Source organism: Pezoporus wallicus, unplaced genomic scaffold (genome assembly GCF_028554395.1).
Source record: "Pezoporus wallicus isolate ANWC-B61680 ecotype Strahan unplaced genomic scaffold, APGP_CSIRO_Pwel_v1 contig_2384, whole genome shotgun sequence".
Taxonomy (NCBI): Eukaryota; Metazoa; Chordata; class Aves; order Psittaciformes; family Psittacidae; genus Pezoporus; species Pezoporus wallicus.
The window spans coordinates 5782396-5809249 of NW_026640488.1; the positions used below are offsets into that span (position 1 = coordinate 5782396).

The following is a 26854-nucleotide window of genomic DNA, read 5'->3' on the forward strand; positions in this document are numbered from 1 at the left end:
TTTGGTATTTAGTGCCTTCAGGTACACTAACTACTGGGATCTTTCTGCCCCTCCTCTCCCTCCTGTTGTACAGAGTTCAGGACTTGTGTTTGTTTACTGAGCTCTCTGCTGCCTTTTACCTTGTCCTCTGATTACAACAACAACAAAAGAAACAGTAAATGTAGTCAGTTATTTCAGATTCATATAATTGAGTAAAATAATTAACATTCTTCTGTGCCATTCTGTTAAATACATAGAAAATTATATTTGTGAGTGGGGGAGGAGTGGCTGGTAATGTGGAAATCACAACTATTAATTGATCTTGGCTGTACTGGCCAAATGTCCAAAACCACCAGAATTGTTTCAACTGGCCATCAGTCCTGGTAGTGGTGTTATGGATGTTAACTAAAGAGAATTTTGTTCCTGTATTAAACCTTTGGATCTCTGGTCATATCAAAGAACTTTAGCCTGTCTCTTCTGTGCCTACTGCTTCAGCTTCATTCAAAAGCAACTTCAGAGGTTTACCCTCAGTTACTTTTCTTTACTATCAATTGCTTCTTAGTTGATCAATATGGGGACAGATCTGATCCCAGCAATATATTGGGATGAGGAACTTCAGACCCAGATATAGGCCATTTGGGGGGGGGGGGGGATAAGAGATAAAGGCAGGGTCCTGAAAAATGGGCAGGAAAGAAAAATAACAAAGAAAGGAGAACTCAGAAGATGGCAACAAGAGGATATAGATGGAAAGAGCAAAAAATAAGGTAGGACTTGGAAACTGGGTGTGGGATTAAGGGAAAAGGAAGCACCAAAGAGGAACTGAGGACATTATTAAAAATAAGGAGCTAAAGAAAAAATGGCAGTATGGCAGAGGGAAAACCTACGCACTGAATAGGAAGGTCGGTAACTATACAGAAAACCTGGGTGGAGGATGAATATCACATCACATTTTTAAATTAAAAATCTTAGCCCTCCTTCTAGCTCTGTAATGTTTAATTCCACAAAAGATGAATATTATATTATCCTGTCTAATAAAGTGTGATCAGAGTGGGAGAAAGAAAAGCTGTCACACTATACTGTGACATGATAGCTAGAATTAATAGTAACAAAAGAGGAATTAAATTAACTGGAAAGGATATGGGGAAATGTTAGTAGTGAATATCACTGATAAAGCATTAGATAGCATGATTTATAAAACAGTGTCCTATTAAGAAGCTATTTTTCAGATCTACAGTACCAATTAACTCTTCCATGTTTCCTTCCCCTCTTCCTTTCATTATTAAAATCTGTCTTTTTAATAAGCAAATGTAGTTATTTCAGCAGGAGTTGTCTCTCACCCTCTATAAGAATGGCTCTTACATACAAATAACTGATATGTTGTCAAAGATATTTCAGCTGGCTGTCAAGGTCTCAGGGTTCTCTTTTTTAACCCAGCTTGGCTGGGGTTTTTTTCACTCTGAAGGACTTAACTAATCTTTTTCATTCATATTTGCTGTTTCCCTTTAATAAAGATTGTAAGCTGTGCTCTTCCCATGGAGCCATTTAAAGACTATATTCACAAATCTGTATCTTAGCTTTGAGTTTCATAATCTTAAATGTGACATATATTAGATTTCCCAATGTACTTACATAGAAGTGTTTTTCAGTTGTATTTATGGTCCATCGCTCACAAGTTTTAATGCAGAAAAACACCTACGTTTCTGAAATCTGGTATGTTGGGTTCTAATACTGCATTATAAAGTGAAGAATGAACAACAGGCCTTCCTTTCTGCTTTCCTTATTACCATCCTTTCAATATGTGAAGCCTAAATAGCAACTAGATATAGACTAGCTTTATTTATTCCTTCATCCGAAGCTTATAGATGGATAAACTTTTTGTAAAGTAAAGGAAACCCTATAATATCCTTCTGGATATTTTGATAACTGAAGCTTGGTGTTTGGTTATGTGGTTCAGTTGACATGCTGGAGGGAAGGGATGCCATCTAGAGGGACCTTGACACACTTGAGAGGTGAGCCAATGCCAACCTCATGAAGTTCAGCAATGCAAAGTGCAAGGTCCTGCACCTGGGTCGGGCAATCCCAGGCACAGCTACAGGTTGGGCAGAGAAGAGATTCAGAGCAGCCCTGCGGAGAAGGACTTGGGGGTGTAGGTCAGCGAGAAAATGAACATGAGCTGGCTGCAGTGTGCACTGTCAGCCCAGAAAGCCAAAACCATATCCTGGGCTGCATCAAAAAGAATGTGACCAGAAGGTCAAAGGAGGTGATCCTGCCCCTCTACTCTGCTCTCGTGAGATCTCACTTGGAGTATTGTGTGCAGTTCTGATGTCCTCAACATAAAAAGGACATGGAACTGTTGGAACAAGTCCAGAGGAGGGCCACGAGGATGATCAGGGGGCTGGAGCACCTCCTGTATGAAGACAGGCTGAGAAAGTTGGGGCTGTTCAGCCTGGAGAAGAGAAGGCTGCGTGGAGACCTCATAGCAGCCTTCCAGTATCTGAAGGGGCCTACAAGGATGCTGGGGAGGGACTCTTCATTAGGGACTGTAGTTGATAGGACAAGGGGTAGTGGATTTAAACTTAAACAGAAAGTTCAGGTTCAGTATAAGGAAGAAGTTCTTTACTGTGAGGGTCGTAAGGCACTGGAATGGGTTGCCCAAGGAAGTTGTGAATGCTCCATCCCTGGCAGTGTTCAAGGCCAGGCTGGACAGAGCCTTGGGTGACACAGTCTAGATTGAGGCATCCCTGCTCATGATGGGGGGTTTGGAGCCAGATGATCTTAAGGTGCTTTCCAACACTAACTAGTCTATGATTCTCCTCCAAATCCTGGAGGAGGAAGGTGCACACTCTTGTTTACTTTTATTTCATATATATGTTTACATGGCATTCCAACACTTCAGTGGAAACATCCCTGTTGTATAATGTCTATCCATTCAGCTTTTATCCTCCATTCTGAACAGTTTTTACTTTCTAAAAATTCACACTTTGTCATCTTGTCAGATTTCTGTTATGCTGGACAAGCACTCTGTCTCATTTACTGTCACTTCTAATTAGTCCTAAATTTCAACAGTCCTCATTTTCCTGCACATCACGTTTCATCCCAGATTTTCTAAATCTTCAGTTGCAGAACAGCTCTGGTCTTTGTATGCTGCAGTACAGTAGATGGGCATGTGAGACATTTTATCAGCTTCTTGATGTAGCTACCGTCTCTCTGCTTTAATGCATCCTGACCCAAATGTTGTTGGGTGGATTGGATGAAAGATTGGCTGGATGAAAGATTCATGTTAGTAGATGTAATACTTGTTGGTTTTGCTTTGTATCAGTCAAACTGTTCTCTGGTTAATTTTGAATATTTTCCTATGTTCACAGGTGTTGGTGTGTTAAACAATTTATTGTATGCGGTAGGCGGTCATGATGGTCCTTTGGTAAGAAAAAGTGTTGAAGTCTTTGACCCCGTCGCCAGTACGTGGAAGCAGGTTTCAGACATGAACATGTGCAGAAGGAATGCAGGTAGACACAACAAGTAGCTTAAAATGGTAGTAATACCATTTGGTATGAATGGCACATTCCTGTATTTCTGCTGCTTTTGTGATGTGTCAGAATAGAAATCATGCTTTTATGGGGTGAACAAGCCAATTGCTAATTTTCAGATTGGTTTCCTGTCTTTTTTTTTAGGTGTTTGTGCTGTAAATGGTCTCTTGTATGTGGTTGGAGGAGATGACGGTTCCTGTAATTTATCAACAGTGGAATATTATAATCCAACAACTGATAAATGGACAGTTGTGTCATCTTGTATGAGTACAGGAAGGAGCTATGCAGGTAATGTGTGTAGATATATTTTTAACTGACTTCTTGCAGTATGAACTACTAGCATAAGAAATTTGTCAAAGCATCAAAATCAAGTCCTAAGGTAAAGCATAAGATACCAGAATAGATGTGAAGAAACTGATGGGTATGTTTTGAATGATGACTTCAAATAATTAGTCAGTACAATCTAAAAGGTGGTATTAAACTGTACTCAATAGGGATTTTGCACATAAGTGGTGAGTCAGAAAGACGATTCTGGTATGACCAGTCCTTTTTTATAACAAGATATTTGTGTTGCAATCTACAAAGGTCCAATTCTGAAGTTCTTTAAGATCTGGTATTTAGAAAACAAGAACTGATTCAGGAACCTTTTCGCTCAATAATTGCAATTTCTCAAACGAATTAAGTGGATGTTAATGATGTATTTCACAGATAAAATTAAACTTGAGTAATGGCAAATTTTTTCAAGTCACAAAAACTTTGAGAACTTTGTACTGATTCAGACAACATTCTGTCAGAAAAATTAGGGAAAACATCAACATTGATGCTACTGCAGTTTATGCTACTTGCAAGGTATTATATAAAAACTTTATTTCCATATTCTTGAATTTTTGTAAAATACTACCTAAAGATTTCTGCCTTTTTTTTTTTCTCTTCACTCCAGGTGTTACAGTTATTGACAAACCATTATGATCAGTAAAGAGATTTTCAACTTGATTATGCACTAGAAGCAGTCTTCAACAAGTGTATTTGAAGTGACTGAGTATCTAAGCACTTCTCTACTTGTAGCTGCACCTTGAGTCACAGAGGAAGATGTGACTGTCTACATTACAGATGACAAATGAAGATTACTCTAGGTAGAGTGTGTAGGGTCATTCTGCAGTTGTGCAGAAGCTGATTGAATTTTTGAAGTCTGGTGGACAATTTTTTTTATTGCAAGATCTTCAAAAAGAAACAAAAAAGGCCACTTTCATAAGGACCGACTTATGTCAGTCACGACTGAGAAATGGATTGTCAGTGAAGAATGGTGTGTATTCTGGTGAAAGTAAATTTTTGTCTTATTTTTTCCAGAGACTAATGAATATATTTAAAGAAATGAACTGTCAGTCTTCATAGTAAGTATTGGATCCCACCTCAGTAATTCAAGCTGGCATGGGGTAAATTTGTTTCCTTTTATAAGACTTTTGTTACATAACTATACTATGTGCATATGTTTATGTGAGCATAACTTGCTTTCTATTGGAATTCTTCAAAACCTGATTTTACTATTTATAATTTGGCACAGTACTTTGAATATGTCGGTACTATGTTGTAAAACAGAGTTGTATTTTTTGATATGTAACAATGCTTAACTACTACTAATTCCCACTGAAGGAGATCAGAGATGGTATTAACATTGAACAGGTGTAATTTTGAGATCTTTTTAATAAAAATGTTGTCTGTACTTTTCATTTCTTTTTTCTGTTCAATTTTGGTCACATTTAGATGTTAATTCTTTCTTACCTTTTTATCCAAAAGGTGATTTGGCATGAAAATAACTGAAAATTTATAATGAATGTATGAAATTGCGTCGAACTTGCATGGTACTAAGGCCTATTTATGCGTGTAACCTTAGCTTCTATTAGCTAATATCTGAATATACTGTACGTGGCCATGCTTATAAAGCAGCTCATTTTTATTCGTTCTTGGATGGCCTCCTTTTAACATGACCAAAGTCATTGTCATATTTGAGATTTTCTTCAAATAAAAGTTTGTATATTGGTTTCCTAGTGCCAACAGGTGGCTTAAAACTTGTGTTTCTCAATACAAGTCTCAAACCAAAAGATCTTGATAGAAGTGAAGGGAGATTTATTCTTGGGGGGGAGGTGGGGGAAGGGGTGGGGGAGAGAGATATAGGGGCAGGCTAATGTTCTAAGGAACCAATGTGAGCCAATTGAAAAGAGCTATTAAGGTTTAGGAGCTGGTTATGTAATTATCACTGGTTTGCTGCAGGTCTTTCTGAAAGCTTTGGTTTTTGATCGGTTTAAGGTAACATCCACCTCATATAGTTTCACTGGAACTTAAGAGCTGTGACATTAGTGTAATAGCTGAGAATAACATTGGGGGGGGGTGGGGGCAGACGCTTGAATTAAATGAATGATTACATGTTGATGGAGATATTGTATGATGTATTGTGGGTCGAGGTAGTGGGTTGCACTACAAAACATTGTACATTTGTACTTATGTTATTTTACCTGCATTTACCAGCATCAGTGAATGGGGTTAGGGTCCATTGCTCTTACGCTGTACCCTTGTATTTCAGCCCTTTTACTGACTTCATCAGGGCATCAGGCTGCCGCCCGTCCCCGCAGGCACCGCTCTAATGGCAGCGCGGGTGGAGGTAACGGGCTGCGCGGTCTCCCCTAGGGAACGGACGCTTCCATCGCCCCGGCCGCCCCCGCCCCTTGGTCTGCGACCCGACTCCCCTTCTCCTCCTCCTTTGCCACAGTGTTTCCAGGCAGCTCCCGCAGCCGGCCACGCCCGGCTCGGACGTGCAGCGAGCGGCAGCAGGCTCCGGAGCAAGGATCGGACCGCGCCCTCCCCACCCACCTCTGCCCACCTGAAGCATAGCTCTCCGCTTCATCACGTCGTTTACGTCACCCAGCCTCCCTCCCTCATCATTGGCTGCTAGCCGAGGTCTCACTATCCTCACTCCACCCCTTCAGCCAATCGGTACGCAGGAGCCGCAGCTTCGACCGGCCTTCCTCACGCCTGACTCTCCGCCGCCGCATGCAGCCAGCCAATGGGCGCCGCGCCGGGAGTTTCTGCACGGCCAATGGGAGGGCGCACTTGAAGAGCCGGCGGTCCTGGCTGTTGTTGTCCGTGCGACGGGCGCTGCCGCTGCTACCCTGCTGAGGTGAGGGGCGCGCGGGCCTCGCCGAGGGGGAGGGCCTGACAGACGCAGCCTAGCCTGACCCGACCCGACCCGACCCGACCCGGGGTGCCGGGGACCAGGCGCCCGGTTTGTCGGTCGGTCGGGCACATCCTGGTAAGTGCGTTGCGCAGGGCCGCGCTGGGTGGAGGGCAGGCAGTGCGCGGGTGCCGTGACTGGCCGCCTCTCCTGGGCATTCCCCCCAGTCGCCGTCCCGCGGTGAGCGGTTTGTGCCAGCTGCCCACCGGCGGCGTGCGTATACCGCGGCCTCCGCTTCCTCGGAGGGCCCTTGTTCGGCTAGACGGGGTGGAGGAGCCCGACCTAGGCACAGGCTGGCCTCTGGCACCTCGGCTAGCCCGTGCTTCTCGGGAGGGTGAGTAGTCCGGTGTGCCTGTCGGGTTGGGAGCTTGGGTGGTAAGCCTCCCTAGCATTTGCTATGATATGTTTACATTAATAAAATGATATCTAAGATTAGGTTAAGTGATAATGAAATTTAGGGTGGATATAAGGAAGAAATTCTTTACTGTGAGGGTGGTGAGGCACTGGCACAGGCTGCCCAGAGAAGCTGTGGCTGCCCCATCCCTAGCAGTGTTCAAGGCCAGGTTGGACAGGGCTTTGACCAACCTGGTCTAGTGGAAGGCATCCCTGCCCATGGCATGGGGGTTGGAATTAGATTATCTTAAGGTCCTTTCTAACCTAAGCTATTCTGTGATCTGCTTTTAAAAAACAGTAGCATCTTTATGCTTTTGCTAAGAAAGAAAAATGGTAACTACTGTTGTTGGATACCAAGCTTGGCGAACGCTTTGTGTTGGACCTAGTCTGAACATATCAACTGAGGGCTAACTGGCATCCTCTGGCCTATGAATTGCACACGTGTTCTAGAGTGAAAGATGGGTGTGTTAGAGGGGGTGCAGAGGAGGCCCACGAAAATGAGCAGAGGGCACATTGCCCGCAGAGAGGGTTGGGATTGTTCAGGACAGGGAAAAGAAGGCTTAGTATATAAAGGACTTGTAAGAAAGATGGAGAAAGACTTTTTGCGAAGGCCTGTAATGACAAGACAAGGGGTAGTGGCTTTGAACTTGAAGAAAGTAGATTTAGATTAGTTCTTACGAAGAAATTCTTCACTGTGTGGGTGGTGAGGCACTGGAATAGGGTGTCCAGAGAAGCTGTGACTGCCACATCCCTGGCAGTGTTCAAGGCCGGGTTGTACCAGGGCTTGGACCAAGCTGGTCTAAGAGGTTGGCTGTCTGTCCCATGGCAGACGGTTTGAACTAGATTGTTGTTAAAGGTCCTTTTCAACCCAAACCAAGAAGGGACCTACTCTGTTCAAGTGGCGAAAGTTCAGAGCACCTGCAGGAATGCTGCCTCTATGCTTTTGGGAGCTGTGATGAAATCTCCATTAGTTACAAAAGGCTGATTATCTCAGTCCTGCTGCTGTTTAAAGGTAGTCTGCTGGGTTGATATATTTTCCATGGGTTCTGGCTCACAGCTACAAGAAGAATTAGGCTGGGTAATCAAGACACGACAATTAATGTCTAAATCTGTTTTGAACCTTTTTGTGGAGAATACAACTATCTTGCAGAAAACTTGGTATAAAATTGGGTAATAATTAACATTTATTTATCCTCTTGCTCCCTTGATGTAATGCCAAAACTTGAGAGCTGATTCCCTTCCTTTCCTTTTCCTTTCCTGTTTTTACTTTAAAACTAGGCAACAACTAAGGTAGGTAATGTTCTGTTTTGTTTTACTGAAAACTAACTCCTGCTTATTCAATTGTTTCTTAGATTTTCAGGTTACTTACAGACAACTGCAGAAGAGCGGTAATTGTGATGCTTGATATTTGAACGATGGCAGTGAACGACAGCGTTAACGTTTTGAACTCTGCTTATCTGGCAGTGGAATATATAGACTCTTTCTTGCCTGACAATCCCCTGCAGCAGCCATTTAAAAATGCCTGGAATTACATGCTGGATAACTACACAAAGTTCCAGATTGCAACCTGGGGATCGCTTCTAGTTCATGAAGTTTCGTACTTCTTGCTCTGTGTACCTGGGTTTGTCTTTCAGTTCATACCATACATGCAAAAGTACAAAATCCAGCAGGTAAGAAAAAGTTGTGCAACACACATTTCCTGATATTTTTTTTGAATGTGTAAGGTAGAAAATATAACTGCAGTTTCATAGTTTCCAGTTTATATGACCCCATTTTCTCTGTCACACGGACGCCCTGGAAGTGGCAGAGAAAAACTGCTATATGTATGAGGAGAAAGACAAGTGGTTTTTGGGGAAGGAAACGAGGTTTTGTTTTGTTTGTTTCTTTTTTGAGGGAGGATATCCTTTCCACCACGGTGGTATATGGAGAAAAGGGTCAATCTGACAGCAAAGGTATATACAGGAAGGTGTAATAAAACCATAGCATCTGGTGGTAGAGGTCTGGCTTAGTATTATAAAAGAAGTATGTGGTGTGCTTACTTACTAGCAGGTGTTTCTTTCAAAGTACCTGTAGGCACATCCAGTATCTAAAGATGATTAGTTTTCCCCCAGTTCATTGTAATATGAATTGGAAACTAGTAATTTCAGGAACTGGTATTATTAGAGGGATTGATGAAATGTCTCTCTGCAAAAACTGGGTGTTTTCAAGACAACTTATTTCTTCACAAGCTTCCGTCTTCAGTTTCTCTTTGTGTTATTTTAGCTATGGGAAGTACATTCTGTGGCGTGAAGAACAAAAACTTCGATTTGTGTTAAAATGTTGAATGTCAAATGTTCCTGCTAATGGCAAACACTGGAATAACAAGAATAATTTGGGGCAGCAGGCAAAGACAGCCAACCTCTGTTAAGGAGGCTTTAAGTTTTATGGAAAGCTAGCTTAGAAAAACAAGAGGTTTTGATGAAACTGAATCTAATACTATGTAATTTGTATTGCCTGAGTTGATTTGTATTATTGAAGGACCTGCTATCTGTCTTCCAAGGGGAAATGAAACTGCCTCCAAAGTAATTTTTGCAGCATCTCAGTTACCTGCCGTAGAAATATGTAACGTAACTGTTTCTTTCTGCTTCTTCTTAGGATAAACCAGAAACGTGGGAAAAACAGTGGAAGTGTTTCAAAACACTCCTCTTCAATCACTTTTTCATTCAACTTCCTCTGATTTGTGGCACCTATTACTTCACGGAGTATTTTGACATTCCATATGGATGGGAAGAGATGCCTAGATGGTAGGCACATTTTTCTCATGTGTTGATACTGAGTTGCATGTAGTTGGGGGCAGAATATTTAACAGATAGTGTCATCAAATCTAATGCACAATGACTTTTGATGATGTAAACTACATTTGTTGATCTTGCTTTTGTTGATGCTTAACTGCTATTAGAACTTTCTAGATCTATCTTTTTAATGGCCCCAAATTGTTCTGATACTCAGAAGAAGGGATATTAGAAGGAATTTATGGGAGCAGTGCAAGATTCATGATGGCATGGGTTACATATTGGACATTGTGGGGGGGGTGTTATCCAGATTTTTTTTATTTTTCCTGTTTCTTCCTTCTGCCCTGTTTTATACCATAGCAGCAAGGTGTTTGTCGAAAGAAAGGAGGTACCACCTTGTTCACATTCTTCTACTTCTTTTCACTAAACTGACATACAGGGGGAGGAGGTGCACTTAGAACTAATACAGTTTTGTTTTAAAGTATGTCAGTGTTCTGACAATAGCAGTTTTTTACAACAGAAGGTCATCTTTCTTGGAAAGCTATTTTCTATCTGGTTTGATAGCTGATGCAGCTGTATATGTTTATATTTAGGTCTTGCATTCTATGGATGTTCTCTATAGATGGTGTGTTTAACGTTGGAATGACAGGCTGTTGTATTGCATGCTAACTCACTTTGCATATGAACATATAAACATATGAGCTGATAAGCTCAATAGCTCTTCTATATAGTAATTAATACTTCCAGTATGTTAAAAAGGTAATGTCAATGTCAGTCAGTAATAGCCATAAACATTTCCCACCCTTACTAGCATAAAAATTATTTTCTCTTTCAAGATTATGCATCTGCTAGTGTATTCTATAACTAATATCTCTTCTGCTTTTTAAAGGTATGTCCTGGTTGGCCAGTGTTTTGGATGTGCGGTGATTGAGGATGCCTGGCACTATTTCCTGCATAGATTGCTGCATCACAAGAGAATATACAAATATATCCATAAGGTTCACCATGAGTTTGTTGTATGTACTCCTTGATTTTTTTTTTTAATATTTTTTAGTATATGCAGTTTTATACAACTTATTTGAAAGTCTTTTTTCAAAGAATCATGGAATCATCTAGGTTAGAAAAGACCTTTAAGGTCATCAAGTTTCCCCCAGTCCTGCCAAGTCCACCACAAAACCATGTCACTGGGCCGTCTGAATGGTTTCTGAATGCTTCCAGGGATGGTGGTTCCACCACTTCCTGTGGAAGCCTGTTCCAGTGCCTGATCATCCTGTTTCTGAAACACCTCCTGTGATTCTGTTTCTTTTAATGGGAATGAAAGATTGCGTTCTTGCTAAAGTTTGATCTTATCTGTTGGGTCAGGTTTTTAAAAGTGTATTTATATGTCTCATTGCTAGGGGAGGGGAAGTGGTAGGTTTCTGGTTTTGATTGTTTGTTAGCTCTCCACCACCTATTATGTTATGAAAAGCATACTAATCCCCAGAACACAATCCAGCCAGGTGGCTCCTGCATGGCCTTCTGTGTTCATCATATATGTGGCATACTTGATTCAGGGAAGGATTATAACTTTGGATGTGGGCTTCTGGAAGCAGTATAGCCAGTTGCGTCATAATGCATTGAGAGCACAGTGTAGTACAGAGAGACTTGGGATGGTTCTGCATTGAGCACAAGGTAATGAGCCATGCTTGGCTGGTGATGGCACTGTTCTGAGCCAGGCAGGGTGCAGCAGTGCTTACACCTTAACAGTTGGTGTAGCTTACCTACTTGCTTACGGTTGGTATAACTGTGTTTAGATGGCACTGTCTCTGAGTCACAGAAGTCAGTGCTATTATGTTTGTGCACTGCTGTGTTTCAGTGTATAACCTATAGTGTGCCTAAGGAGAACTGCAAGCTACTGTGTCACAGATGGTTTATATGGGCTGCAAATAGTAGAGAGGCTTGGTATTGACTAATGTGTTCAGATCTGTGTACACCTGCAGCAGCAGCTGCTGTTTTCCTCTTGCTTTTGGCAGCCACTCAGGTCTCCAGCAGGAATAGCTTTTATATGTTATTCTTGAGAGTGCTTAGCAGTTCACACATAAGTGATCTCTAGTCTAATGGGTGTTTCACTGAAGACTTTACCTGGTAGTAAAAAGTGATGATTTTAAAAATTGCCCTTATGCCAAATATTTTTTCTGTATAACAGAAATAATTTCCTAATAATCAAACTTAGAACCTTCAGCATTAGGTTAAATTTTTTTAAGCTGTTCTTTTTATACTACTTTTGAAAACTCTCTGTGGAATGTCATTTTTTGGTAAACTAGATGTAGGAATGACTGGTGTGAGTGTAGGAAAGAATATCTTATTTCAATCTCAAAATAGCATTTGAACAGTATTTTAAAATATCATCAAAGATGAGGGGTTTTTGAGTTTTTTATTTTTAAAATAAATTTCCAAGTGAATCCTGATTCTGAGAATATTTTGGCTTCCTTCTTTCTTCTGAGACTGGATGCATACCAAGGCTGATAGGAGCTTGCCAAATACTTTCATATTCCTGAAATAATGCTTTGGTCTGGGGTAGTGGTAAGCCTAAATAAAAGTTTCAAACTTTTCAATTAGTAGTGAAGTGTTTGGAATTGCTAATGGAATGATAATCCTCATGAGCTTGGAATACTTTTTTCTGTTTTCCCAACAGGGAGCTTAACACCTGTGTTAGGGCCCTTGCTCAATCAGTACTATTGCCTATAACATCATTCTATTTGTCCTATTGTAGTCTTGTGGGGTAATGGGAAGGGGAGAGTACCACAGAATGGTGATTCTGATTTGGAGCTATATAAGATTGAAAACGGTGACTGTTTCCCTGTTATCTCTTTCTAGTCTCCATTTGGAATGCAAGCAGAATACGCACATCCTCTAGAAACACTTATCCTTGGAGCTGGCTTTTTTATTGGAATTGTTGTTTTCTGTAACCATGTGATTCTTCTGTGGGCATGGGTAATCTGTCGCTTGATGGAAACCATTGATGTACACAGGTGAAATCTTCATTACTTTCTCATCATTACTTTTTCTCTCTCCCTGAGTCTGTCTCAAACTTACCTGTCTGTTTCACTGACATTTACTATTTATTTTGCACTGATGTGCTTTTATGCATCTTACAGAGAATGACGTAAACTGCACACCTACCACTGGTTTATGTTTTGAGGTAGTATTAGTAATAAGCCTTGCTAATTAAGAGAGTGTAGACTGTCAGCTAGAGCACCTCAAGGAGGGTTTCAGAAGCTAGGTGCTTTAGGATGTCTGGCTCTTGATGTTTGGTATACAAGTGATCTTACACATATTAGAACACTGAAAATCAATTGCAAAAAGTGAAATTCCAGTCAAGAGTTCTTTCCATTTAATGCTTTGTCAGACATTTTTCCCAGAAAAGAAAATTCAGACTATACAACCACTGACTGTCTCTAAAATAAATATATAAATTGCTTTTATTGAAGATACAAAGGGCAAGACTCTTCTCTCTATTGTAAAACTGACTTCCTTCAAATTTGGATCCAAAATGCTAGTGCAAATCTCAGTAGGCTCAGTTGAGTTCACCTGCAAATGAACGAGATTTTCCTTCCTATGCTCAAGAGGATGAGGACAGTAAGAGTTAATTTTTGAAATGCCTAGTATTATGCTTGACCTTGTATCTGTAAATTTATGTATTATAAGCGTATAGTGTCTTTTTGTAAGCTGAGTGTTAAGTGCTCTAGTGGAACAAAATCACTGTACAAATCATTGCTGGCTTAGTTACATATTGCTTGCAGACTGAGAAGTGTATGTTGTGACATATCATAAAGTAATTGATGCAAAATATGAATCTCCTTTGATAATTACTATTTTAGTTTGTGGTCCACATGAGATATTTATAACAAACTACCTTGTGCTTTCCCCACTAGGTGGTGGTAAGATGCTTTCCAGTACTATTAAGCTAAAGAGTTGAAATCCTAAAGCAAAATGTTCTGATTTTAATATTATCTTAATCACACATTTTGAATGTTAAACATTTGAAGAACTTGCAGTAAGCTGAAAATAAGAGTAGAAATACAACTGTAGTTGATTTGAGATACTGTTTCATGAGCACCTGAGCTGATGTTCATAGCTTGTTACTAAAAGATAGTGTAATTTCTTGTTCCTCCTCCCTAACATCACGCAATTGAATCAGTTAAAGCTGTGATTTTAGTTAGTTATTTATTTTTGGTGACTTGCTTAAATGTTTTTGTACTGTGTAGTAAACTGAGCTGAAAAGGTCAACGAGTGCCAAAGCCACTTCGGGATAGTTGACAGAAGCATTTGGCTAGGCTAGGAGGGATTTTGGTTTCATATTAAGCTAGTATTTCAATGAATACCTCAAAGCCTTACAATACCAGAGGATTCTTTATTTCATAAAAATCAAAAGTTAGTGTCTCTATTTTGTCGTTTATGTCTGGAAAAAATCCTTACTATATTTGCTTTTTTCTCTGCTGTAGTGGCTACGATGTTCCACTGAACCCTCTTCATTTGATACCTTTCTATGCTGGGGCCCGTTTTCATGACTTCCATCACATGAACTTCATTGGCAATTACGCTTCAACCTTCACGTGGTGGGACAGAATCTTTGGTACAGACTCTCAATTCATTGCCTATAAAGAAAAAGAAAAGAAGCAACAACTCATAACAAAGAAGAAGGTTAACTAAATTTCCAGTGTAAAAACTCTGATGCTAATACTGGTAGTCAACTTTTGCTTTTCTGTAAAGCAAAATAGTGATTGGGTGTTAAGCATAAATCTTGTTCCTTGGCTACTAAGTGGTAGGGAAAAATGGCTAATTACACTGCAGTATCTTCCTAATGGAATGCTTTCTATTTTATACGCAAGTACTGCATATATTTTAACTACAGATCTAAAGATGATGCAAAAATCTGAGAAGACTTGTGTCTATCCTTTTTTTTAATTATTATTTTTATTTTTTAAAAAGATAAATTCAATTTTATCTTTAATGTTGCCCACTTTGGATCAAGGTAGAATTGTATAGGAACACTGAAATTGGACTTAGTTTTATTGTATAGGAACACTGAAATTGGACTTAGTTTTTTAAATATATATTCTTAAATTTGTAATATCAAATAGCAGAACATATTAACTAGTATCAGCACTGTATTATTTAAATATTGGGTAAAAGTTGCTTAAAACCAAAATGTCTGTTAATAGGAAGCTTGGACAGGCCTTTTGCACACTGGATAATGCAACCTGTTAATAACAGAATATGTGGCTAAACATGAATTAGCAGAGACATTCCTGATCTAGATTATTATGTTATTTTAGATTCTAAGTAAAAAGAATAGAAGTTCTTATTTGAAGAAACTGGTTTTTTGCTGCTCTTTTGAAGTTGGTCTGTCAGTGTACTTAGCATTTACATTACATTCTTCTCTATGTGTTGTAATTTGCTGGACTGACTTGTTGCTATATTTGCACTTGTGACTGATGAAATAAATGTGGTTTGGTTTGATGAGTGTATTATACCTTTCATGTTTTCTAATACAATGTTGTGATAAAAACCATGTAGGATACAGCGTCTTACTCTGTTCATCTCTTCGATGAAGAAGCATTTTTTCTGTTAGTATAGTCTTAAAACAGTTCCATCTGTTGAACTACTTACAGAGACAGCAGTAAGAAATGGAGCACATCTTGTAAATTCTGCTGGTTTGTGTATTGAAGGACTTGGGATACAAGTGACAACTTCTGCACCAAGTACATTTTCAAGTTAAGCTGCAGCTTTTGCAAACTCGAGTCTCAAAATACACTACTTGAGTTGTACTAGTAATAGGGACAGACTAATATTGTTGAGTCTACTCTAAATGTTTGTCTGTTGCACAGGAAATAATTGGAAGTATTTGAGAAGGGCTTAAACCCTTATAAAGATCTTGCACTTTGTATTTGAATGTTAGCTGCTTTTCAGACTTAAAATACCACTTCATCTACCCTTTAAGTCCTTTAGAGATGCTTACCGAGTTTAAGACCACCTGAATTTTGATGCTGCTTCATATGTAGTCTTGTGTAATACCCAAAACAGGACTTCCTGTGAAAGTGCAGATGAAGGCCTGCTTCTAACAAAACCCCTAGGTGTTAATGACATTCAGAGTGATTCAAATGTTACTTGAGATGTGGGAGTGGCTCAGATTCCTCTTCTGCATGTGTTTTGTAGAAGCTTTTACTTCTCTCTCTGTATCCCTGTTGAAATCTGGTGTTCTTGCAGTTCCCCTTGCTTCTAAAAGGAAGTAAAACCGCTTGACTGTGGCAGGTGAATGGAAGCTGAAATCCCTGTATTGTTCATTTTTCAATAGAGTCTGGTATTTAAGACTTGTGACTCCATATGCACTGCCAGCCTGAACTCTCCATGGTGGAAGTGACCTCTAAGCAGATTTCAAAGATGGCCATTAATCTCTTTGCTTTGCCAGCTCCCACTCATCCTGTAGCTGCAGCTATACTTAGCTTTATTTTACTGAACCCGTAGCCTAAAAACACAAGGGGCTTTCAGTGCTTCAGATCTTCTCTGTGTACATGATCTTACTCACTATTTCTCAGTCTCCTGGCTGATGCCTGTGCGCACAGTTGCAAAATTGTGTACAACTGTGAGCCGATTGCTTAAATGCTCTAGTAAAGGAATTTGTAGAAGCTTGGTGTCTCCTCAGCTCCTGGAGAGCTTCATCAGAGCACTAAAAGCTTGATAGATGACTTAACAAAGTTGCAATGTTTATTCCATTCTTCAAGAGGTTTTGAAAATAAGGAATGTAATTTTAACACATTCCTTAGGCCATCTTTTCAGGTGGTGTGCATGGGGTGTTTGTTTTTTTTTTTTCTAATACCCATTGCTAATTCTTTTTTTTTGTTTGTTTGTTATTTTATTTACATCTTGAAGTGTACGATGTGCTTTTGATTCTCTTTTACAAATCCCTGGAGAATTATGCAAGCTGTGATTTATAGATTTATTATTTTCTGAAAAAATGTGTCCACTGGACCGCTCTTAACACAGGTACTCACATTAGAAAACTACTAGCTTGTTTTGCTGCAGGACTCAAGTAGACCTATGTTTTTTTACCACCTTTTCAAATGCAGAACCTTGCATTCAGTATTGAAGATGATGCTGGCAAGTAAATGACCTGCCTCATTAATATGCATCTTTTGTGCATATGAGGAACTGAGTCAGGCAATTCTATTTTTTGATGGTTTAGGCCTTTATTAAATGACAAGGGTTTTTTTTCCATATTTAGTGAAAGTGACTATGGAATAAGTGTAGTTCTGAAAACTAAGAGTGTTTTGTGCAATGGAAAAAAATGAAAGCAAGATCTGGGTAACAGGTTTTCGCTCTTCACAAGGCACAACAGAACCTTACACAATCTCTTCTCCTTTATCCTTTTTAGCAAGGAGACAGATTTAACTCTTGAAAGTGGTAGGGTAGGAGAATAAGAGGGGGAGCAACATTTTCCACAACTTAATATTCTTGAAAGTCCAGTTTAATTTAAGTAAGGGTCGTTTGCTGGAAATAACAGCTTGTACTGTCCCTTATGATATGACAATAATTAAGTCCTATGGAAGCAATGAATTAATTTCATGGACTTTGTGTCAAAAACGCATGGAAACTTGAAAAGTATCATGAATTCTTAAGATTAGGATTGAAAAATAATCAACTGGTTTTGGCTGCTGCTATGACGTACTAAATAAGGAGGTTTACATTGCACTACAACACAGCTTGCCAGAAAATATTAATAATGATTGATACTATAATTATATTGGTAGATTAAGAGACTCCATTTGTTTTCCTCAGTGAGTTTATAATAAATGACTGCTGAGTGTTTAAAGGTATTTCTTAAGAAAATATATTTATAAATTTTTAACATTCATTTTTATTGAAAAATTATATTACTGAAACCTACATTATAGCTACAGGCAGTTATTGCTAACTACAGTCTGCTTCATTGGCCTCCTCTCTGTCAGCTGAAGCCTCCTGGTAAATCTCAGCCATTGGAATGTGCAACTGTCAGGTCCAGGGAGAAGGCAACCTCTCATCATTGGTTCTTGCTATGATTTTCTATATGTCAAGGTAATAAATACAGCAGCCAAATGGCTTTTCAATTGTATTTTTCACTGTCTAACTGGATTATATCATGTCCTGTTCAGTAAGGCATATCCTCTATTTCTCAGATCACTTCCGTGCCTTGTCTCTGAATTCTCAATGTCTTGTCAGCTGTACGTCTACACTGTTCTCTCTAATACCACTTTGGTATAATCACATCCTTCCTCTTTAAATATTGTCTTCTGTCAACATTCAAAGACAAAATTAGCTGTTCTGCAGCATTATGCTGGAAAATATTGTCAAGTTACCTATCTATTGGGATCTCTCAATGTGTCTAGCAATACTGCCTGACAGACTATTGCAGAGTGGTTTATATTTCTTGCTTTTAAGTGTAATTTGCAATTTTATGCTCTGAAATATTTAAATGTGCTCAACTTACTAAGTAACCTAAGTCACATTCCAGAGCTTCTATATCCTTATTATTCACCATTCTTTGTCATCCATAAATTTTAATCAGTTTTGATCCACATGTTTGTAATCACTGAGTAAATTAACCCCTTGATTTGAAATACCAGTCCCTTTGGAAGACCACTGCTGTTAGATAATGACTCACCACTTTTAGAAACCCTCTCAGCCAGTTTTATAAACCCTCACAATGATCCTGCATAGTAGTTTCAATGTATGAGAGTGTTTGGCACTATAGCCACGCCATCGCTTAGAAGCAGCATTGCAGTTCAATGCCTCGGCCCCAGCATCATGCTAGGAGCTGTGGTTACTCCTGCAAACTGAAACAAGGGGCAGCAATGAGCCATCTGTGTAGGTATGGAGTATGTAAGTGCAAATGTCAGGTACATTTTGTATGAAATGTAAGTTGCAGGCTATAAAGAGCCTTTATGTACATGTGTAGGATGCTCAGCACCCCCACAAGAGCACAGTAAACTCTTAAATACCTGATTGGGTTGAGTTTCAGTAACATGGGTGAGTCATTTAAAAGGTGGAGACAATAAAATATTCAGACTTGCAACTGGAAGGTGGGGTGTTTTTTTCCCTTTCCCTTCCTGTAACCTTCTATGTAACTGCCTCATCTGTGTTTGGATTTTTAAAAAATAATTATTTTTAGTTTATATTTCCTTTGGCATGCCTTATGTGAAACCTGTTCTCTAGGTACTGGAAAAGCTGCAGCTTTCCATATCTCAACCCTGTTTTGCAAGCATCACGGAAATAGAGCCACTGAGTTGTGCAAGACATCTTGGAAGCTGGTAACAGAAAATTCTGTCTTGAAGACGTAGCTTCGAGTGACCAGAGCTGCCAGGTATGATATGGCTATATAATCAGCATGCAGATAAGTTTTGTAAAAGCTTCTTAAAACTCACAAGTTATCTCTACCTAATTGTCCAGTAATCTGTCAACACAGATTAACTGTTCTCTTGTTGAAATTGATTTGAGCTATTCCTATCGATTTCTTGATCAAAATGCTTACCAGTTTTTACCTGGTCTCTGAGGACATACATGGTCTAGAGCTGTTTTTTGTGAATAGCTGTTCTGTGTTAATACCCTAATCAGTCTTTCTGAACTTTCCAAGCCTTGAAAATGTGATATAACTGGATATTAGGCCAAAAATAGCCCTTCTTAGAGGGGGCCTTAAAGACCACCCTAGCGATTTGGTTTTGCTGATCTGAACACACTTCTCCCTTGCACATTATGTTCAGCTTATTTGTATATTAGAAAGCGCTGTCTTCTTTATGCAGTGTTGTGCAAGCTCACAGTCTTTCCAAACATAAACCAGAGAAGTTTACCGAGTATTTCCATGGCACAATTATTAACAGTACTTTGTTATTAATAATGGAAGTAGTTTAAATATAATTTAAATATCTGACCTCCATCATAGAGTGTTTTGAGGTTTCTGTTGTTGCTAATGTAATGCTATTGTTTCTAATGGACATTTTGGGGTTTGGCTTTTTTTTATTTTTGGTTTATAAAAGAAAATAGTTGCCTCAGCCTGCTTGCTGCACACAAAAAAAGTGCAGAGTTACTCAAGTCTTGTAAGCAGAAATCTGTGAGTGGGAGGGTTTGGTTGGTTTGGATTTTTTTTTTAAGATTTATTTATATACTTGCTGTTGAATCATGACTTGCTGAAAAAGACAAATTCAGGCAAGTCAAAAGTATGTGAACATTTGAATCACATTCAGCAAGTTGTTTTGGCCAAAAGAATTGAGTGATATGTAATTATGTATGAATGTTATATATATGTTTGTGTATATTTTTATATTAATTTGTCTATAAAAAAGTATTTTTTGGAAATGTCAATGAAATTTTCTTCAGCATTACAGAATTATTTAGGCTGGTTGTTAACAAAATACAGTATATTATTCTGTGTCATATACGGACATAAGAAAGAGATAATTCAGTTTTGAAATCTGCTGATCAGGACATTATTTGGACAGGGAGCACTTGGGCTCCACTCCCTGCTCTAATTAGTATAGCTTACAAGGCCATACCTAGGAGCATGGTTATGATATAGGCTGAGAATGCACTTGCGGTTAGGGTATTCTTCTGAGACTAAAGCAAATGCAAAACCTTTTTCAAAACCTGTTACAAGGACATTTGTGCTTTGCATGTGATGATAGTCATCATCACTGAACTATGAAAAAGTGGAGGAGGGATTGGTTACAAAGGAAGTCATCAGTTTATTCCTCCTGCTCAGTTCTGCAAATGCGCCTAAGATCTCTGAGAATCTAAGCAGTCTTTTATAATCCCTTATTAAAAAGAAATTAGTACATGCAAACTAAAAATGAAATATTTGATAGTATATGAAGTGCTCTGTTTTACACAAATACACGCATGTGTTTTTACAAGCACTCATTCTCTTAATTTTTTAGGAGTGGGGAGTTAATAAGGAAATTAATGTGATACCATTCAGATCTAGTTGTTAGACTAATTTTGTGTAGTGAATAATGATTTACTGCTTGCACAGATGAAAGAAATAGATGATTTCTGAGCCTACTTGTACCTTTCAGTGATGTATTTTGGGAAAAATAAACTGAAGGGAAGCCAATGAGAATTGCTGCACTGCACAAAGGTTTTTTTCTGTCTGATCAGAAAGTTCTTCCAGAAAATGACAGTGTAAGTCTAAAATCACAGCATTAGCAGATTTGTTTACTTTGTGTATAAGGCGCAAGGGAAAGTGATGAAGAAAACAAGGAATATTTAGCCTGTGATGACTGTAGCCAACAAAAGTGATAAATCATGTAAATCTTTTGAATGCTAGGTCAGCTGCCTTTAGTTGCAGTTCATCTTGGAGCTCTGAGAGTGCTGCACATATTGCACATAATTCTAAAGTGGTGTGAAGTTGTAAACAAATTTATGATACCATTCCTGTCATTAGGAGGAGAGAAGCCAGAGGGATGGCATGCCTGCCATCCTAAGTCTGAGCAGTGATCTTGGGGAGAGAAAACCACATACCAGAAAGTCTCTGTACACCCAAATCTTGCAAAATCCTTAGAGTAAATTTGCATTTGTATTGCCATAACCCCAGAGCTAATGTGACATGATATGATAGGCATCTCCCAGTGTTTTCTAGCAGTAAGAACGAAGAGTTGAAGGCTCCACAAAGTGCTCTGAAGGTGCCTTTGCACATGGTTGCATTCTTGTAACCCTGGAATTAAACTAGACAGAGAAGCCTCTGAACTCCGCTGGCATTGAAAGATGTGAGAGCTGGGTAAACTGACCTTTGATTCTTGTTCCAAATAATGCGGTACGTATTTATATATAGTAGTTGCATTTTCAGGTTTGAGTTGCGTATGCTGGATGGGTTTCCAAGCTGGTTGGTGTATCATGAAGTGTCAATGAAGATGTTCTCTTAGAAGGCATTATTTTCATTATCTTATTGGTTGGAACTAGATGGCCCAGAATTTAGGAAACTATCCATATAATCACAAGGGATTATGAACAGATCTTCCTGAAAATTGATTCAGTATAAACTGGTGATGGAAGGGGATACAGGTTCACTCTTTTCAATTAGAAGAGTAAGGTAAAACTTGTATTAAATTATTGAGGACAAGAATCTATTTGTATAATTATGAGTTGGATGTGTGATTTTCTGACTTTTCAAAATGTTGAACCTCTCAAAATTTTGCAGTGAGGCTTTGTGTCCTTTCAAAGTAATAAAAACTATTGATATGGAAGTTGCTCTTTAGCATTTGGCCTTGTTTTTTTATCAGGTGCCCTCTATGGGCTGTTTCAACATAGTCTAAACACCTATGCCTATAAAAATAGGTTGAAAAAAACAGATGGTTTCAGAGGTCCTCTGGTATCTGCAGTCTAGAAGAGACTGTGATTTATTAGTGTATTGCAAATAGTTTCTCACATGAGCATTCGTTCCCATCGAACACAGTGGGATGTGCTAAATCAGTATTCTCAGTAACACTAAGTCTTGCTTTATCCTTTGCTGTGATGCAGCAAAGCTACCTCACAGATGATGAGCAAAGCAACCTTATAGACGATTATTTATAGTGTTCCTTGCGAGGCCAGATACATTTGTGTTATTCTGCAGTGGTGCTGAGTCTTTCACGGAGCACTCAGGTTTGTGACCGGGTGAGACTGTCTGCATGCCCCGCATGATAGAAAAATAAAACCATGAAGCAATGTGGAAAACGCGCTCCCGAATTCTTGCAATGCATTATTATGATGAGGACGGCTTCAGAGGCTTCCGCCCGCATCGTGCGGCTCCGGTACCGCGGAGAGGGGCGGAGCGGCTGGTCACTCCCTGTCCCTCCCCATCGCCTCCGCCCGCCCTCCGCTCCCTCCCTTCTTGCTTCCCTCCCTCCCGTCGGGACGGGCGGCAGCTGCGCGGCCGCGGGCAGCCGTGCGGGATGGCGGTGCGGGTGCTGGCGCTGCTGCTGGCGCTCTGCGGGCTGCTGGCTGCCTGCCGGGCAGCGGAGACATCGGACGGGGCGGGGGGCAGCAGCCGGCGGCGGCGGCTGAGTTCCGAGGAGGGCATCTCCTTCGAGTACCACCGGTACGCCGAGCTGCGGGAGGCGCTGGTGGCCGTGTGGCTGCAGTGCCCGGCCATCACCAGGATCTACACGGTGGGGCGCAGCGCCGAGGGTCGAGAGCTCCTGGTCATCGAGGTGTCCGACCGCCCCGGCGAGCATGAGCCCGGTAAGAAGGGGGGGGGGGGGGGAAGGACGGCGGTTGGCGGCCCTCGGCGATTCCCGCACCTGACGGCTGGTAGCGGCGGGGCGGAGATGCCCGAGGCTGCCGCCTTAGGAACGGGTCCAGCGGCAGCGGGCAGGCGTTGTCCCTTAAAGACGCGCTCCGGTAACGGTACCTGCTGTCAGCGACAGCCTGCGCTCAACGCAAAGCGTCTGTGTGTCCCTGCCGTTGGGCTCAACGCCCTGTTAAAGAGAGAAACACGCTGAATTCCCTACAAAAGATGAGGAGATTCAGCAGTGGGGAACGAACGCGCTCCCGAGGTCACTTCGCAGGCGCGCACCTGGTGCGGCGGTGCTGGGCGGCCGCGGCCACGGCTTCCCACTGCCCCGACACGAACCGAGCCGCCGGGATTACGACGGTAGGTGTGAGTGTGCCTGGGGGAGCCCTGTGGCACGGGCAGACTGCAGGCATTTGCACAGCCTCCTCGGAACGTGCGGTCATGTGTACCTGGGGTTCGGGGCGGTTTTGGTAAAAGGGGATGTGATTTGTGCGGTCCATTTGTTTCACGCCTCTAGGTGCGCATTCTTCATGTTTTCCAATCTCTCAATTGTTAGTATCACATCTCTGTGTGAAAAGGCTTAATCTTGCAAGGTGCTCAGCACCAGAGGCCCAGCTGTAGGCCACATACAGTTATGTTTTCACATTTCTCTTTATAGGTTACATATCTGGACTGGAAAGCTGTGATTTTTAGGTGGAGATGTGAGTCCTGGGGATTTGGCCTATACAATTAGGGCTTAACATTCTGCTTCATGACCTGACTATAACCTTGCTTGCATCCTCAAGGGATTTACATTTTTTTTACTCACTACATTAGGACTACCAATAAAACGTAGAGGTTATAGGATACTGGACATTAGGCAGACGAGAAAGGCAGGGTAGCAAAAGCATTGTCTGAAATAAAAATGTAGGAATTGCAGTGGAATTTGAAAAAATTCCTTGTGGGATGTTGCCATCTTGTTATGAGGGGTGATCCTGATGCTAAGAATTAACCTATTGCCACTATGTAATTTGCATGCTAGAATGATACACAATTATTATTGGGACTTCGCATTACTGTCAGGGGACAGTAGCAACAGCTCATTTATTTGGTACTTGTGTCAAGCCAGCTGAAACAAGGACAAAAGAGCACCCTGTGCAGTATGAGATGGAGCCGTAGCTCTTCCTAGAGATGCACTGCTTCTCCTGATGGTGTCAATGATGTGAGAAAGTGTTTGTCATTGAGCCCAAGCAAATGAGAATCCAAACATGTATTGATGAGCAATAACAAACTGCAGGAAAAAAAAATCCTGTGGATTGCATATTAGCCACAGTGAATGTCAGGCATTTCCTAGAACTAGAACGTGCTTGGTCCCTCACAAAGGGAGCCCTATACATGAAAATGCCACATGCTGTAACATCCAAATCACATGTTAGGGAATGTGATGAGTCCTGGCAATCTTTAGTGCTGGATGCTGAAAATGCCCTTTTTTTTGTTTTTTTTTAAGGATTAACCAGGGTTTGAACCAGAGAAAATTCTTTGGTTTATTTCAGTCCTCAGTTTCATTCTGTGATGTACTGAGTGTTTCTCAAAAAGTGCAGAGCTACTGCAGCTTTTGCCATCTGCAGTGGCACATGAGAGAAACTCGGGATCTTTTTAGGAAGGGCAGAGAGCCAGATCCCGCACCTAGTTATGTTTTGCTCCTCTGAAAGAATTGCAAATAACATCCCTACTGCTTTGTTGCAGAGCCTAAGCACATACGTGTTATCCTAACCGTTGCATTAGAGGTGTTTTCTTCTTAATAATCATGCCCTTTATTCTACTGTGTAGTAAAAGGTAGCACTGTTTATTTTTCTATGCGAGCTTTTTTGAGCTGTGCAGTAAATGAAGTGGAGCCTTGTACCAGCACTGGCAGGAACTATGAGGCTGATTCTGCAGCTGAGGGGGGATCCTTGTTCATGCTGAACATCCACAGCAACAATAAGAATAGTGACATTTTGTGCGATTAAAGCTTGCAGGATCAGGATCTGATTTACTATCACCTAGTATTAAAAAGTGATAGAGATTCACAAACAAACACATGCATATGATTATTTTTAATTTTTTTCATGACAGGCTAAGAAGTTGTTATTCCTGAGCATAATCTGTCCTACAAGCTACCCTGAGTGTCCCAAGGTTTAAGCTTAAACATATATATATAAGTATAAACAAAATATATGCTGTGGCTAATAGGTTTATGGTCTATAGAGAGCTCATGCTTCTAGAAGCCTGGTGAGTATGCAGGGATCATGACTGAATTATCTAGTGAGCCACTGTGAAAACAAAAAGAAGTTTCTGTTCACTTAGTGAGCAAGCTGATGACAAAATAAATCAGGAAAGTGTCAGCAGAGCATCAATAAAGACTCTTTGTGCTGAATAAAGAGGCTTTGTACTGAGTAAATCAAATACTGCACGTACATGCATACATTGATAATCACGCATATTGCATGGCTGTGCAGTGTTGTGTGAATGCATTTAGTCGTACGTAAGCGTATAAACTTTAGAGTATCAGCTATTTCTTTATTGAATTTGTAATATATGTGCAATATTTGGAAAAAAAAAAACATGCATGAGAAATAGGAAAATTTGAGAAATATGCTTTAGACTTCCAAAGCAACTGGAATAAATCCTCGGTGAGCGAAGCAATTGGAATGAATCGTTAAGGCCTCATCTTTGGCTGGGATAAATATACTTTATGAGGATTTTTCTTTTTAAAATCCTGATACTGTATTGGAAACCAGAATGACTCTGTATGAGCCAGTCTGGTTTCTTGTATAAACACACAAAGAGTCTTGGTAAATCTTGGAAACCTGGATCAGTAACTTGAAGGATGCGAACTGAGCCCTCCCTGAGCGTTTCTTTCCCAGGGACATGCTAACCACCATAAGTGTGACTGCCTGGAGCTTCTGATCCTGCATGAAAGACGCAGAGAATGTGCTGCCTTCTCTGCAAACTTAATCGCCATGCTATCTGTGCTTCCCTTGTGCTTCATCCCAAGCAGAGTTTGGTCTAATATTTTGCAGTTTTGTTTTTTTTTTGTGACAGCAATTTCTTTAGGCCGATACTGCACCCAAATGGGAGATTAGAGCCTGCAATCACTGATGGAAAAGAAGCCTTTGAATAAGGGGAAGCAAAACCCAGAGATGGAGACATTTAAACTTTGACAGTTTTATACTGAGGCACCTGTTCCATGCAGATAATCTCACTTTGACTCGGTGGGGACTAGACGGTTAAGGCAGAAGAAGACTTGAATATCAGCGGTCAGGTGTGGAAGGTATCGCATGAACCTAGACTGGAAGTGATCAAAATGTTTTGAAGTAGGTTTGACTACCTGAGAAAATACAGTTTTGTCCCTGTGCTTGCCAGAAATTAGCAAATGTGGTGGGTGGCAAGGTGAGATAAAGTGAGGAATCTGTGGGAAGCTGATGAACCAAGGAAAGCAGAGGACAGTTGATAGTGAAGCACAGATTATTTCTGGGACAAATTAACAATATTTTGCCTTAAATCAGATGAGGAATACTGACTACTCCTGAGAGAGGAAATAGCTCTTGCTTTGGATATCTCATGTTCTACTGAACAAACACCCAATGGATGCTATCTTTTGAGGCTTCTTTTTTATTACCATAACTCAGCTTATTTTGAGCATAAGTTTGTATTCTTT

The 26854-nt window shown here is 40.4% G+C and overlaps 3 protein-coding genes across 3 annotated transcripts in view; all 3 read left to right on the forward strand.

Moving 5' to 3' along the window:
- KLHL2 (kelch like family member 2) overlaps nt 1-5558 on the forward strand; it is a 60405-nt gene extending 54847 nt beyond the window's left edge. The window contains exons 13-15 of the mRNA XM_057419028.1: nt 3345-3485; nt 3651-3794; nt 4447-5558. Coding sequence (XP_057275011.1) covers nt 3345-3485; nt 3651-3794; nt 4447-4475 — 314 coding nt within the window. The 3' untranslated portion in view covers nt 4476-5558. The remainder of the gene's footprint in view (nt 1-3344; nt 3486-3650; nt 3795-4446) is intronic.
- Nucleotides 5559-8485: 2927 nt separating this feature from the next.
- MSMO1 (methylsterol monooxygenase 1) lies at nt 8486-14847 on the forward strand. The gene is made up of 5 exons (XM_057419113.1): nt 8486-8795; nt 9760-9908; nt 10786-10912; nt 12753-12907; nt 14381-14847. The coding sequence occupies exons 1-5, from the start codon at nt 8541-8543 to the stop codon at nt 14586-14588; spliced, it is 894 nt and encodes a 297-aa protein (XP_057275096.1). The 5' UTR covers nt 8486-8540; the 3' UTR covers nt 14589-14847.
- Nucleotides 14848-22770: 7923 nt separating this feature from the next.
- The window catches only part of CPE (carboxypeptidase E), a 53627-nt gene continuing 49543 nt past the window's right edge, over nt 22771-26854 (forward strand). Inside the window, exon 1 of the mRNA XM_057419048.1 lies at nt 22771-23123. Coding sequence (XP_057275031.1) covers nt 22835-23123 — 289 coding nt within the window. The 5' untranslated portion in view covers nt 22771-22834. The remainder of the gene's footprint in view (nt 23124-26854) is intronic.